The following is a 15,073-nucleotide window of genomic DNA, read 5'->3' as shown; positions in this document are numbered from 1 at the left end:
GCAGCCACAAAGGAGAAAGGTCAAAGAGGGGAAGCCTAGGCAAGGAAAACCAAAACAAGGGAAACAAGATCTCATAGACAACACACCCTTGACCGTTCCTCTGAATTTTAAACACAAGGCCATTGGATCGTACTTCAAGGCTGGAGGATCATTCAGAGAGAATAAGGGGCATGCAAATGCAAAGGAGAGTGGTTTCACTGAGGATGATGAGTTTCGGGAAGGAAAGAAGGATGAGTCTCGAGAAGGAAACAAAGATGACGGAAAAGTACAGACATTTGTCAGGTCGAAGTCACACAGCTGAGTACGCCAGTTGAGAACCTTACAAACGAATCTTTCCAGGTAGCAGACTGCACGTCAGTCACAGGCGCTGAGGAGCATGAGTGGCATTTGACTTCGGTGTTAGAGAAGCTTGAGAGCACAAGCTTTATTCCAAGGCATCTAAGTGTGAGTTCTTCCTTGAGGGGATTGCTTACCTGGGGAATTTGATCTCAGCTAATGGTGTTAGGATTGATCCGAAGAAGGTTGAGGTGGTAGTGAATTGGCCTGTTCCCACTATGGTGCATGACCTTAGGAGTTTCCTTGGAATGGCTGGTGTGTTCAGAAAGTTTATAGATCACTATGCAGAGGTGGCTGCTCCTCTAACAGATCTACTTCAAAATACTACTAAGCATGCAACAATCAAGTGGAGCGATCGTTGTGAACATGCTTTCGAACAGCTCAAGCATCGGTGTGCTACAACTCCAGTGCTTCAGATAGTGGATCCAATGAAGCCGTTTGTAGTGGAGTGTGATGCTAGTGATGTGGCGCTGGGAGCTGTTCTGCTGCTGCAAGAAGGCCGTCCCGTTGCTTTCTTGAGTCGCAAGTTTGATAGTACTCAGCTAGATTGGCCGGCTAGAGATCGAGAGTTATATGCGGTCGTTTGTGCCACCAAGGAGTGGAGGCATTATTTGTATGGTGCTGACTTCAGTGTAGCATACTCGGATCATCAGACGTTGCAACATTTTCTGAAGCAGACCGATCTCTGAGGCAGGTTGGCTCGTTGGCAAGAGTTTTTGCAAGAGTTCAACATGGAGATCCGATATAAGAGAGGTAGAGATAATCAGGTGGCTGATGCTCTATCGAGGCTTGTGAATTCAGTAACGATCACAAGACTCTCAAGTAAACTTCTGGAAGAGATCAAGGAGGCTTATGATTTCGACTCCTTTGTAAAAGAGGTGCTAGCACATGTATTGAAGAGGGACGCTTCTTCTAAGAAATCTGATGGTGTCTTCCAGTGAGAAAAGTTTGCTTCGTATAGGATGGAGGATGGGGTGTTGTGGAAGAAGAACCGGGTTGTGGTTCCTCGAGTGAGCTCTCTTCTCTTCCCAATTTTGTCAGAGTGTCACTCTACACTTTCCTCAGGACATCCAGGAATTCAGAGGACGTTTGAGTTGGTTAAGAGACATTTCTTTTGGCCTGGTATGAAATCAGATGTGGAAAAGTACATACGAGAATGTTTGACTTGTCAAGCAGTCAAGGCTGATCGTCAGAAGCCCGCTGGTTTTACAACCTCTGAATGTACCCAGTGGAAAATGGGAGAGAATTTCCATGGATTTTGTGGTGGGGCTACCCAAGAGTCAAAGGAAGAATGATTCAGCGTGGGTGGTGGTGGACAGATTGACGAAGATGACCCACTTCATTGCTACTAAGCAAACTGTAAAGACTTCTGACTTGGCTCAACTCTTTATCCAAGAGTTGTATAGGCCGTTTGGTTTGCCAGAGGATATAGTAAGCAATCGCGATCCAAAGTTTACGAGCAGGTTCTGGCAAGATGTGTTTAAGCAACTCAATACCACGTTGAGTATGTGCAGCAGTGATCATCCTCAATCTGATGGCCAAACAATCTCAGTTCAAGTCAACTTTTCCGGAGTTTGATTATGATCTGGACGATATTCCTGATGATGACGAATACTCTTCTTGAGGAAGGGGAGAGAGTAGATTCGTTGGCAATGAAGTCTTTTGAGTTTTTGTACTTCGAGAAAAGCTTCATGTGCATTAGACCTTCCTTGAATGAAGTTAGCTCCGTATTGAGCTATGTACTCCGAACTTGAGTCTTCATTCTTTAGATCCATTGGTTAGCTCTGTTTTGAGCTATGTGCTTCGTTTAAGCTCATGGATATTAAGGGTCTAGAGAGAGGGAGGGGAGAATGTTATGATCCTTAAGAGCCTGGGGGTGGTTTACTATATATAGTGACCTATGGTAGGGTGGTTTAGGCTTTTGCTCCCTTGTTTGTTACAGCCAGAGCCACAATCCACCCCCGCCAACTCTTTGCTCCATCTGCAAGAACTATTTGCCACCTCTAAATACTTCAATCTGAAGAAAACTGTATACATACCCAATGGGAGACTGACTTATAATCGTTGAAATGAAAAATACATTCAGAAAACAGCTGCAATCTTATCGGCAATGCACTGCACCCAGGTTCTATGCTTGATGTTGTTATATCCTCTTGGATAGTGAGAAACCACCAGCATGCCTCCGCTGTTATCCGCAAAAGGTTGTGCGAGCATAGACTTCACTCCGCTCGGTATAAACTTCAAGCTTTGTTGATCTGCAACACCTCAGCTGTCAAACCCGTGAGTGAAGACACCACAAACCCGCTCGGACTCTCCATCCAGAAAACATCTTCTGAGTTTTGCTCGCGTAAGACTGTGATGTGGAAGTGTGAAATCATCAGCCACATCAAGCTCCTGCACGAATCACATACGTCAGAAAAATCTGAAGATTGCGAGCACTTCAGTACCTATAGTAAGTGATGCAATGCGCATAACAGTTCCATGTCTTGTTCCAACGCTGTACTTTCAGTTTCTTTTGCTGACAGCCAAGACAGTCCTGCTTGAAGCGCTGTTCGCAGGCCATAGCTGAGGAGCACTTGACTCCTTCCTCAACAGCAAAACTCATTTCAGACATTGCAAAAACAAGAAAAACAAGTACCTGAAACAGATGACTCCCTTATCGTAAAGCTTCGGAGTCTCAACAGCACTGCAATCTCGACAAGTAAAGCCAACAGCCAGCGGGAATGCCACTTACCAGACTCTCTCGAGTCGGACTGCATAATTCAGGTCCGAGCAGTGAAGGCAAACTTTCAGCCATGAGATATAACGCTGCCAGAGGTCACGCAGCACCTTCCAGATTTTCATCCCAGTGACTCCGTCATCCAAACACACCTTCCAGGTCGTACAGATTCAATCTGCCGTGAAGCTTTGGCAGAAGTGAGGCAGATAGGAAATCTGCACGATTCGCAAAAGCGGAGCTTAGCACTTCATAGAATACGCACCAGTTGCGCAGCGTAAGCTCTCGTATAAGAGGACACAGCTTAGAGGAGCTATAAATCCCGTGTTCCCACCATGCATCCAAGGCTTGAATCAGAAACGTGTATCTGTTCGTGAAATATAAAACGCGAGTGCTTCGAGACGACAGTAGCGTGCTGTGCTTATGCACCAGCCATCTGCAAAATTCAACGTTTAAGCAAGGAAAACAAAATTTCCAGAAAATAGTATAGTCAGGAGGCACGTACCTTGGTAAGTTGGCTTGACTTGAGCCGACGAATTTCTCCCACAGACAGTCTGATGAACACAGAGCGTACCAGTGCTTGCAAACTTGTCTTGATGAAGATAAGTCTCTCGCCGTCATTGACATAAAGACACCTCGTCTGGGATAGCGGAGATTGGACTCTGGTTGGAGCTCCCAGTTGTGCCCAGTCGAGTTTGTGCGAGCGTTGCACAGACTCGTCCTTGAGCTTGTTTTCTTCTGGAGTGTGTAAAGAAAGCCACAAGAGTGACCACAGAGCCCACCGCTTCTGATCCTGGTGAATTTCAACAAACGAAAATGTGATGCCCGGACTCTGGATCTCTTTCTCAGGAACTCCCCGAGGATCGCATTCCTTACCGCTGCTTGCATCCGACTTTCTCAGCATCGTCTCCAGGAGTGGAATCTGGTTCGCCACTCGCCAGTCACAGACCATCTTCCGACAGACGTAATCTTCACATTAACTTGCTTCCAAGAAGGCCCGGTACAGCTGGAAGTAGAACTTGTACACAGGCCAACCTGCAGAGACGTAGAACAAAAGAAAGAATACCAGATGAATTCCATCAGCAGCAGTGTTGTGACCCAGACTCGGTACGTTTTACCTCCATTCCTGCGTAAGGAGTGAACGATTCGAACAGACTTGTCAAGGAACGGCTTCGTTTCTTCACTTCGAGCGTTGGAACCCGTTTCATTAGAGCCGCCGGTGTTCCTGTCTAAGGATAAACACTATTGACAGGATAAACACTAGTGACAGTGAGAACCATTCAGCAGCATGTACAGAGATTACCTACCTGGTCGAGGGTAAAACTGTGATATGTGGACCTGTGGGAACGTGTACTCTCGTATTAGTTCCATGATCCTGTCAAAATCCTCTGATGTTTCTCCTGACAAGGATAAAAACTCAATAAGATACAATCTTTTTCATGCATGCGAGTGTACCTGGAAATCCACAGATAATATCTGTAGCGATATGAATCTTCGGGACTAGTTTTTCTAAACTCGGCAAACGTGTACTCTCTCTTCATGCCCTGAAGAACACAGAAAACGGCTTATAGAGACAAAACAATCACCCAGAACATCGGTACCTCCAACACCGAGTCCCTTCCAGATTGAACCAGAACATGAAGGAACGAATACACGCAGGGGTGACAGCCATTTCCTCCAGAGGCTGTAAGATGTAGATTCGGAGCATTGTACTTCTGTCTATGAGGAAGCGCGGCAACTAAAGCACGTAGAAGCACTGGTATATTTGCTCCAATGTCTCGTCCTGTAGTGCAAAGAAAGAAAAAAGTAAATAAAAAATGCTAGCTTGAAACAGATAACCATAACCGTAAGCTCTGAGACAAATCGGGATCAAAGCGCACTACAGAACAGGAAAACCCTAATGAACTCGTGGTGAGGTGTGTCGTGTAACACTCCCCCCCAAACCGGAGCCACTCACCAAACCAAATCTGTCGCGTAGGAGCTGAAACTGGTGTGGCCCCAACGGCTTGGTGAGAAGATCGGCTGGCATGTCCTGTATCCTGAGATGTTGGACGGCCAGGGTGCCACCGTCAACCAACTCACGCACGTAGTGAAATTGGACTTCAATGTGCTTCGAGTGGGCATGGTGGACAGGGTTCTTAGACATGGCAATGTTGCTTCAGTTGTCACACCAAGAAGTAGTGGGGCCAGCTTATGCACATCCCAGCTCAGCAAGTAACCCTTGAGCCCAGACCACGTCCCTGCTACCAATAGTGAGTGCGATGTACTCTGCTTCTGCACTAGAAAGGGCCACTACAGATTGTTGCTTGGAGGCCCACGTGATGGCACCTCCTGAGAAGGAAAGGCAAATGCCAGAAGTTGAGCGATGACCTTTGTTGTTGGCAAAACTAGCATCTGTGTAGCATGCCAATGAAGCATCACCCCTTGAATAAGCAATGCCATAGTCCATAGTGCCCTGGGGGTATTTCACGATACGCTTGGCAGCTTGCCAATGTATGGTGGTTGGTGATGTGTTGTATTGACTCAAGGCAATAGTAGCATATGTGGGGCGAGTCATCAAGGCCAAATATGTGAGGCAACCAATGAGATGCCGATAGGGAGTCCCAGTGGGTAGAGGCTCACCAGACTGCTCAACTGTGAGGTCGATAGCACCAACGACCATCGGGGTCTTGACGGGGTGGCAATCACGCATACCAAACCGATCCAGCAAGACTTCGACTTTACATCGTTGGCTGCATGTAGCCACCAGACTCAACGTGTGACTTCAAAGCCAAGAAAGTAGGAGACTTGGCCAAGGTCCTTCATCTGGAATTGCTGGCTGAGAGCAGCTTTCAGAGCAGCAATGGCATCGGTGTCATCACCCATGATGAGCAAATCATCAACATAGAGGGCCACAATAAGCATGTGCTCAACATGACCATTCACATACACATTGTGATCAGCATGACAGTGACGAAAGCCTTGAGCGCGTAGGGTGGCATCAAATTTTTGATACCAAATACAGGAGCTCTGTTTTAGGCCAGACAAAGCTTTCTGCAATTGCCATATAGGGCCACCAGGGGCAACATCGTCCTCAAAACCAGGAGGTATATGCATATAGATGTCCTCTTGCAAATCCCCATTCAAAAATGTAGTTTTGACGTCCATATGGTGGACTTGCCATTTGTGAGCAGCTGCAAGTGCAAAAAGAGTACAGAGGTTGGCCATTTTTACAACCGGTGAGAATGTTTCATTGTAGTCAAGGCCATGGACTTGGCGAAAACCGTGAACAACCAACCGTGCCTTATAACATACAACCTGACCATCTTTCCCATACTTTTTGGAAAAAATCCATTTTGGATCCAAAACACGTCATCCCAATGGCGCTGAATCAATTGGAACATAAGTTCCGTTAACCTGAATGGAAGAAACTTCTTCCGCAATAGCTTCCATCCAAGATGAAGCCTCAGGTCCTGAGACGGCCTCATCATAGGTCATGGGGATGCTGATGTCAACAAGGACACAAAAGTCATCAAGCTCTGCAGCATCTGCTTCAGCATTTTCCCAGACTTTCAACGAGGGCTGACGTTCCCGGGGGTGATCAAGAACTGGCATCAGATTAGGCATGCCACGACGTCGACAAGGTGGTGGAGGTGTTGGAGGCCTGTCCTCGACTGGAGGAGCATCAGCTGGTTCAAGCATGTCCAGAAGTGGAGGATTCCCCAGTGGAATCTCTAGTGGCAACTCATGAATAGGATCTTGAGGTGGAGGCAAGAGTGGACCATCTCCCATAAGTGGATCAAAGGAACAAGTCAAGTCTCAGCAATGAAAGAAGGATCTTGAGGCGGAGGCAAGAGTGGACCATTTCCCATAAGTGGATCAAAGGAACAAATCAAGTCTCAGCAATGACAGAAGGATCTTGAAGAGCCTTTGTACGCATGGGAAAGTCGTCTTCATTGAACATGACATCTGTGCTTACAAGAGCCTTGTGAGATGCAAGATCCCATAATTTGTAAGCTTTTCTCCCGATGGTGTCGTCCTGTGCATATCCAGATGAATTTTTTACTTTTGGGATTTAGCTTTTCCGAAGTTGATCAGGGGTATGTGCATATGCTGCACAACTGAAGACTTGAAAGTGGGACACATTAGGAGTAGAACCTGTCCAAAATGCCTCAAGGGTTTTTCCATCCAAAGCAGCTGTGGCAAGGCAATTTTGTACATGCATTGCTGTGGCTATGGCCTCTTGCCAAAACATCTTGTCAAGATGTGCATCAGCTAACAAAGTGTGAGCAGCATTAACAAGAGTGCGATTCTTCCTTTCTGCAACACCATTTTGCTGGGGGGTGTAGCGGGCTGTGGCTTGCAGTTGTATGCCTACATCATGATAGATGCCCCGAAGATCATTGTTGAGGTATTCACCACCACCACCAACTTGAAGAGTTTTTATCTTTCGACAGAGAAGGTTTTCAACATAGGCCTTGTACGTTTGAAAGGCAACAACTGCATCACTTTTACGCATCAAGAAGTGGATGCATGTTCGACGGCTATAGTCATCAATAAATGTGATGAAATATCTTGCCCCATTGTGACTTGGCACGTCCATGGGGCCGCAAAGATCAGAATGGACCAAGTCTAGAAGTTAAGTGCTCGATGCTTACTCGGCGAGAAATTCTGACGGTAATGCTTGCCTAAAATGCAAGCTTCATAAAATGTAGATGGGATACGTCAGAAATCCAATCCAGTAACAATATCTTGGGATTTCATCCGTTGAAGAGATTGGTAATGAATATGACCAAGTCTTTTATGCCAAAGCTCTGCACAAGAATCTGCCTCCACAGTCTGAAAGGCCTGAACCGGGTCAGTAGCAATAATCTTATACAAGTCCCCAATGCATGACCCACGAAGCAATTTTGTCCCAAGCATATAAAAGTTGCTAGAGTCAACCAAAGAGACTCCCTTTGCATCAAAGACTACCATTGCATTTTGATCACATATCTTGGTGACGGATATTAAGTTTCGTCACAAGGTGGAAACGTGCATGGCACCATCAAAGGCTATGGTCCTCCCATGATCAAGTGAGAGCCAAAATTGCCCGATGCCTTCTACGGGGATAGTGGTATTGTCACCTAAATGAACACTATGTTTTCCAATGCTCGGCTGATAACACTCAAAAAGACTCTTCTTATTGCTCATAAGATTAGTACAACCAAAGTCTAAGAGCCACCGGCTTAGTGCTGCAATTGGCTCTGTGTTGTAGAGCTCCTCAGCAGCCTCATTTGCTGTAGCAATTCCATCACGCTCGAGTAGATTGGCTTTTGCCAGCGTAGCTAGTCGCTTGACAGGCTTGGGAGCAAGGTAATCTTGAGCCCAGTGGCCCATCTCCAAGCAGCAAGCACACTGATTCTTAGCAAGTCTGGGCTTGGCACGCCCAGATGCCATGGAATTTTGCCCTTTCTGGGCATTTGCAGCTGCATGCAGTTTTGCCACCTTGGCATCACCAGAAGCCTGCAAAGCATACATAGCCTGTAGCATTTCAGCTCTCTCGCTTCGCATGGCCTCAATGTTGTGAAGACTCCTCACAGCATTTGCCCAAGTCATCCTTGGTTGGAGAAGCAGGCTCTCAACTGTATTCTTCCAGCTAGCTAGCAAGGACCTGTAGAGCTGTAGCCTTTGCTGCTCATCTGTGAGACAGTGTTTCACCCCAGCAGCCGCAAGTTGTGTGAAGAAGCCCTGGAGTTTGGTAGTGTGAGTCTGGATATTGCCATTTTCCTCTAGCCTCAAGGAATCCATTTGTGAATGGATGTTGAAGACATCCATTTCACTCTTGGTGCCATAGGTGTCACTCAGCCACTTCCAAAGCTCTGCCACAGTGGACTTTGGAATCAATGGGGCAGCAAAGAGAACATTCGAGGACAAGCACATCGCAATACTCCCTCTAGCCTTGGAATCCCGAAGGTTCCAATCACGCACCTCAACAGTGCTAGAGCCTAGAGCCGGTGATGACTCTGTCCCATCTACAATCCCCAACAAACCATGAAACAAGAGATAAGATTCAAGATGGATCTTGAATCCCTCAAACCCTTCTCCATCAAACTTGCAGATGGATGGCTTTCCTTCCATAGTGCTATCCCAGCTCCGATACCATTAAAGCGCACTGCACTAGCGGACAGAACAGGAAAACCCTAATGGACATGTGGTGAGGTGTGTCATGTAACAAGCTCCAGTGTCGCCATATCTCCTTCACACCTTCAGACACCACAGTTTTCAATCTTTGCACCTGTAGATAAAGCTCAGTAACAGAGAAAAGAAACTGGCGAAGGTCCTTACTAGTGCGTCTACTGTGTAGCTGCCAAGATGCCCGCGAGCATGCTTCATCTTGCAGTATGTGCAAGCACCCAAGCAGCCAACGTTGATAGGAATGATCTCGACAAACTTGTTCTTACGAACCTGAAAACACAACAGCAAAAGAGATTATAAACTTTTGGCAAATCAAGAGACGGTAAAGCATCCCGTCGAAGCAGCCAGGCCTCGTGGCCTTTCAAAGTCTCCCCTGCTGTATTTGCTGCACTCCGATGACGCTGATGGCTTCGAGATCTTTTAAACCCTGAGGAACCCATCCAGCTATCCACCAAGGGAATAGAGGCCGCTTTGCCTTTACGTATCAGTGTTTCCATTGTCGGAGCTTGCACAGTACACCTGCGAATAAGACAGCAGCAACAAGTTGATCCAGCTTAAGATTCTGCCTTCTGATACTGAACTTACGTGTTGATCAGCCAAAGATCAGCTCTCTGAGGAGAGTCCTAGATGGCCATAAGCCTGAAGCTGTCCTGCCATATACTCACAGCCGCTCTGAATGAGTAGTCAACATTAGTTCTTTTCTACGTGAACCTACTCCAGTTTACCTGCCCAAATGCAGGTAAACTCAGTAAAGTCTACACCATTTCACAGATTCAGCTGAACATACCTCAATGCAAGTTTCAGGTGTTTTCTATCAACCTCACATCGAATGCAGCTCGCCTCGCACAATGTCCCATTCTACGGCTAGAACCCTAAAAAACAGAGTACCTAGGTTAGGGTTCCGCCATGGTGCGAGAGCAGTCTCATGGGAAGCCGCCAAGGGCGGATGGGGAAGAATTGGAATCAGATATCAGGGCTGGGAAGCGGCAAAGGGCGGATGGGCCTGAGCGATCGATTCAGCAGCAGATTGAGGAAGTGGAATCGGAGATCAGGGCCGTGCAACAAGCGATTGAGCAGGTTGAGCAGAAGGTGGAGCGCGCTGACCAGAAGGTGGATTCCACGCAGGGTGAGCTTCAGAAACACTGGATGGAGGAGAAAAAGCAGCTCCGTGAGAAGGAGAACCAGCTCCGTGAGCTTCAGAAGCACTGGATGGAGAAGGAGAAGCAGCTCCGTCAGCAGCTCATTCCCTCTAGTGGAGTTGATTGGTCAAACGCCCGTGATCGGATTGCCAAGCTGAAGGAGCTCTTTGGACCTCGTCTTAAGCATGCCCGCATGTACAGAAAATGCCTTGAAAGGGATTCATTATCTTCTTTGCCAACTGGCTTGTCTCTGAAGGACATCGGGCAGCAGTTTCCCATTGTTGGACGAGAGAAGACTGTGGATGCATTGCTCAGGGGTAACTGGCTGTTGTACAAGCAATTCATGAGCAATCAACACACAGACTGGGATGTGTTTAGGCGCCTCCACCATATAATGGGTGTGGTTGGATTCCCGGGTGCGGGAAAAACATCATTTGGCAAGGCACTCCCACAAATACTCATTGAGATGAGAAGGCAACAGAGTGATCCAGGGCTAAGGATTCAACAACTTGCCTCGCTTTTCGATACATCAATCGATGAGGTGCGACCGTGGGATGCCATGATGAGCACCGTTGAACATCTCGACGTGGTCATGTACCATGATTTTATTTCAACTTTCATTGGTGAGGCCGGGCTGGGTGATGCTCAGGTTTTGGCCCTGAGGACTTTGCATGCAGCTGTTTCTAGAGCAGATGGCCAAGATAACATCAGAAAAGATACTGGGACTTGGACGTGTTTTTTTTACCAAGAGCTTGTCGCTGTTGTTGATGCCAAAGCACCTGATTTGAAGAAGTTCCTCCTGTTTGATGACGTGATAGCTTTGTTGCGAGAAGTCTGCGAGCTCGGAGACCAAAACATTTTCCTGTCGTTCTTCTTTGATGAGATTGGGAGGAACAACGTCCTTGTTCAGAAAGTGTTTCGGGAGTTCATAGTTTGGAAGTACAGCAACGTGGGTGGCAAAACGTTTGTCACTATGCTCGGAGCGACCAACCTTTTCACAGCGGCATCTTTGAGAGAGAGCGGTGACACTGGATCATCTGAAGTGATTTATATTCCTGTCAACCCTCTCAGCAGCAGCGATCGGGAGAAGCTGGTGTTGCAAGTCTTTAACAAGGTGCTGAGGACTTCAAACCGTGAAGAACTTCACGCTTTAAATGATGGCATGCAGCTGTTGTGCAAGCTGAGCGGAGGGAATCCGAGGTTGATTACCTTCATGGTTCAGGCTTTGGCTTCAGATGACCCAGACATGGCCCTTGACATTGACAACCTTGCGCTGAGAATTCAGGAGCCCTTCCTGAGAGACAAAGTAAGGCGGATTCTGGATCGTGTGTGGAGCCTATGCAGAAGATTCAAGTATTACAATGGCTTTGCCGGGGATGAGAGATTTTCTTATTTCTTACGAGCAATTCAAGCATCGATGCTTCGTGAGCATGTCTCAAGGAATGGACCGGTTCTGCTGCAGGCCTTTCCAGGAGAGAATGTTTTGACATGGGAAGCTCTGGAGAGTTGTGGAGTAGTGGCTGTGGTTCTTGACGGAGAAAAGGCTCTGGTGGAGTTTTCACCTGTGTTACTGCATAAGCTAACACTCCAGCGGGAGGACCTTTTTGGCTCTACAACTTTTGATTTGACAACAATGTCAACGGATGATTGGAAGCAGAAGGAAGACAACGATTTGTTGTCTCTGATCTTCAGCATCTACATTCATAAGGTATGTGAATTCTACGTTCATAGTCTTTCATAGTCTCGGTTACTAACATGTTGTTATTTGCAGTTACTATCGGGGGGTTCAGACACCTTCATGCTGGCAGACGTGTTGCCTTGCGATTGGTACATCCCTGACAATCTGAAGAACCGAAAGTTCAGGTTCCCCACTTTTCCAGTTTCAATCAAGCAACTGAGTCCAGGTATGTTCTTGTTTTTAGTTTTTTGGTTTCGGATCAAACACAGTAGTCCAGGCTCAAAGGAGGAGGTTCAAAGGTCAGGGACTTGGGCCATGTGTGGACCTCGGAACAGAGGGGCTGATACCTTCCTGATACTCGAGGAAGTAAAAGGCATTGATTTGGAGCCATTTCTTTTGTACATCCAAAGCAAGTGCTCTGGAGACCCTCTTAAGCCAGCCATTGCGGATTGGTCGGAAGTCGTTCGAAATGTTAAGAGTGACGTCCGAAGACTGATTGCTATCAAGGACAATGAGCAGCCTGGCGATGAAAGTAAGTCCATACGTTATACATTTTTCGTTTATTTTTAATTTTTGTTTTTTGTAGAGTATGCTCGAACGAACTTTGGATACGTATTTTTCTCGGACAAGGACAATTCATCAGCTCTCTCATATCAAAAGTCTAATCCGATGGATATATACGCCTCGAGTGTTATTATCGGCTCCAATTTTGGTATGATCGAGCAGATTGCAGCTGTAAGGCATACCAAAAAGTGTACGAGAGAGATGTGATCACCAGTATTTAGTGGTAAAGGAGGCTTTCCAGGTGCGATTCAGCTAGACTTTGATACCAAGAGAGTCTTACGATTCTGGTTTTCCTTTGGTAGGTGACTGGATTCTCTATTGGTGACAGTAAGGGAAACGGCATAGATAATGTGTTGACAACGTTGAGTGCACAACAATCCATATTTAAGTTTATTTAAGAAATTTAGTTTAAAAAGACATAATTATTATTATTTCAGTTATTTTAAATTCATGTATAGTCATATATAGTAAATCCATATATATGTATTTAGCCTGAGCTTAGGTGTCTCTCTTAAAACATTTCCTTCTCTTCTGTTTGATTATTTACAAGCAGCCATGTAAGTACTTCATTTGATTGATATCTCTTGCCCTTATAGTTGGCATATTAAACTACGTCCACAGATGTAACAAAGTTTCCCTTTTGACTGTTGAATTTTTGTCAAAAGTTCCAAAGTGGAATGGTTATATCGATAGAAGTTGAGACTACTCGAGAATAAGTAGTGGGATTGAGATAGAGGAAGAGTCTCAAACAAATTTAGCAAGAACTAAACCAATGAAAGGGAGAGAACCACCACAGGTGGTCGATCGAGTCTTTATGTTAGAGAGACCATGCTTCTTGGAGGATGGACAACACATAATGAGCCTTCGGTGTCAAACCATTAACGAATATTGGCTAGGTGCCAAGGATGGAAAGGGTAATACATATTAGTATTACTTTATAAAATAATTTATCATTCGATGAAGACGTCGAACTTCATATATGGGTGGTGGAGTTGTGAAACACAAATCCCTAAGCCCCAAAGTGGAGCCAAAAGGGTGCCATGTGGTAGTGGCTGAAGCGAGAGCCAAATAAGCGTAATATGTTTGGACTAAAAGGTCCAACTTAAAAGGTCGAGAGTGGGAGTGGAACTCCCAACGAAGTGCTTGAGGAACAAGCATGAAGTGAGTAATAAGTGAGTCTCTAGAAAAGGGACACAAGAGGACCAACACATGACATATAGAAGTGTCCAAGAAGGAGTCCGAGATGGACTCAAAATGGAGTTTGAGATGGAGTCTGAGATGGACCCAAGATAGACCCGAGATGGAGTCCAAGATGGACCCGAGATGGTGTCCGAGACGGACCTGAGATGGAGTCAAGATGGAGTCCGAGATGGACCCGAGATGAAATCCAAGATGGACCCGAGATGGAGTCCGAGATGGAGTCTGAGATGGAACTGAGACCGAGACCGAGTCTGAGACCAAGTCCGAGTCCAAGTCCGGGTCTAAATACTAATACAGAATGTTGGGTGAAAGCCCAAAGCAATCGTCCCCCAAGAGGGGGGGGTTTCAAAAGTATAGTAGGGAGAGTGTGGGGGTTGGACCCTAATGGAGCCAATTTGGCTAGGAAAGGCCAGTTTGGCCCAAGAAGGCTAAGCCCAGCTATTGGGTGATGAGATAACCACTGGGAAGTCCAAAGTTAGAGTGAATACGGACTGATAAGCAAGGTAACTTGGTGAAGTGTTTAAGAGCCAACTCTAGTTCCCCTTGGAGATCAAATGGTCGATGCTCCTAGTCCAAGCGTGGGTGGCACTACCTACTTGGATACTTGGCGTGGCTTAACGGAACCTCACTCTAAGCCCATAGCTAGAGCACCCAAAGGCAGAAGGTGGGGAGAGTACCCATGAGGCTTGCATAGGGCCATGATGTTCTAAAATATTGTCCCAAAGTCCCAGACTATGGAAAGGAAGAGGAGTGGTCCTCTGGTGTAATGACCAAGGATACGGTCATGTGGTGAAGAAGTCCTAAAGGATAGTGGGACTTAGTGGTCGAGCTTATGAGCCTTGTTCCAGTGGCAATGTTGGCGAACACGGCCATGGATAGAAAAGGGACTTGGTGGGGACTGTAAAAGGGATATTGGGGAAGGTTGTTCCCCATGTCTGTGGGCATCTTAAGGATGCTAGGGAATGGATATTGGATGGTCTCTCATGGATGGATGGCCCAGTCTTTGAAAGATGGGACTACGATACAAGTGGTGTTAAACCACCAGTGTGACCAAGTTGAATAGGCATGGCCTTAGCGTAACGAGCTAGTATGTTAGTGGTACCTTGGGGTGTTGATTATGGGACTGGACATATGGAGCACTTGGACCAAGTCTAAAGGTTGAGTGGCATGGATGCCATTCTCGGGGCTACTAAGTCCCAAATCCTAAATTGGACTTATGGAGGTTGTGAATAAGACTCTTCCAAGTAGTCGAAGGTGTGGTTAAATGACTAAAGTAGAATAGAA

The 15,073-nt window shown here is 46.4% G+C and overlaps 1 protein-coding gene, 1 long non-coding RNA gene and 1 pseudogene across 2 annotated transcripts; 1 reads left to right on the top strand and 2 right to left on the bottom strand.

The window, feature by feature from the left end:
• Positions 1–3,379: 3,379 nt before the first annotated feature.
• Positions 3,380–3,670, bottom strand: LOC112343531. The gene is made up of 2 exons (XR_002991311.1): positions 3,558–3,670; positions 3,380–3,488 (listed from the first exon to the last, which is right to left on the bottom strand). It is a non-coding gene; the product is annotated as an uncharacterized LOC112343531 (long non-coding RNA).
• Positions 3,671–3,945: 275 nt separating this feature from the next.
• Positions 3,946–10,065, bottom strand: LOC9663346 (annotated as a pseudogene).
• A 5-nt stretch (positions 10,066–10,070) lies between these two features.
• On the top strand, positions 10,071–13,065 carry LOC9663341. Its single transcript, XM_002993457.2, has 5 exons — positions 10,071–12,055; positions 12,119–12,251; positions 12,303–12,557; positions 12,612–12,830; positions 12,892–13,065. The coding sequence occupies exons 1-4, from the start codon at positions 10,115–10,117 to the stop codon at positions 12,794–12,796; spliced, it is 2,514 nt and encodes an 837-aa protein (XP_002993503.1). The 5' UTR covers positions 10,071–10,114; the 3' UTR covers positions 12,797–12,830; positions 12,892–13,065.
• Positions 13,066–15,073: the final 2,008 nt, after the last annotated feature.

This window comes from Selaginella moellendorffii, unplaced genomic scaffold (genome assembly GCF_000143415.4).
Source record: "Selaginella moellendorffii unplaced genomic scaffold, v1.0 SELMOscaffold_160, whole genome shotgun sequence".
NCBI classification, from domain to species: Eukaryota; Viridiplantae; Streptophyta; class Lycopodiopsida; order Selaginellales; family Selaginellaceae; genus Selaginella; species Selaginella moellendorffii.
The sequence above is the reverse complement of the archived record's forward strand: the minus strand, read 5'-3'. Positions and strand labels throughout refer to the sequence as shown.

Bases quoted from the DNA above. Each gene is read 5' to 3' on its own strand.
- LOC9663341 (XM_002993457.2), top strand. From the start codon at position 10,115: ATGGTGCGAGAGCAGTCTCATGGGAAGCCGCCAAGGGCGGATGGGGAA. The intron at 12,056-12,118 runs GTATGTGAATTC...TGTTATTTGCAG, and splicing joins TCAGCATCTACATTCATAAG to TTACTATCGGGGGGTTCAGA. The intron at 12,252-12,302 runs GTATGTTCTTGT...ACAGTAGTCCAG, and splicing joins AATCAAGCAACTGAGTCCAG to GCTCAAAGGAGGAGGTTCAA.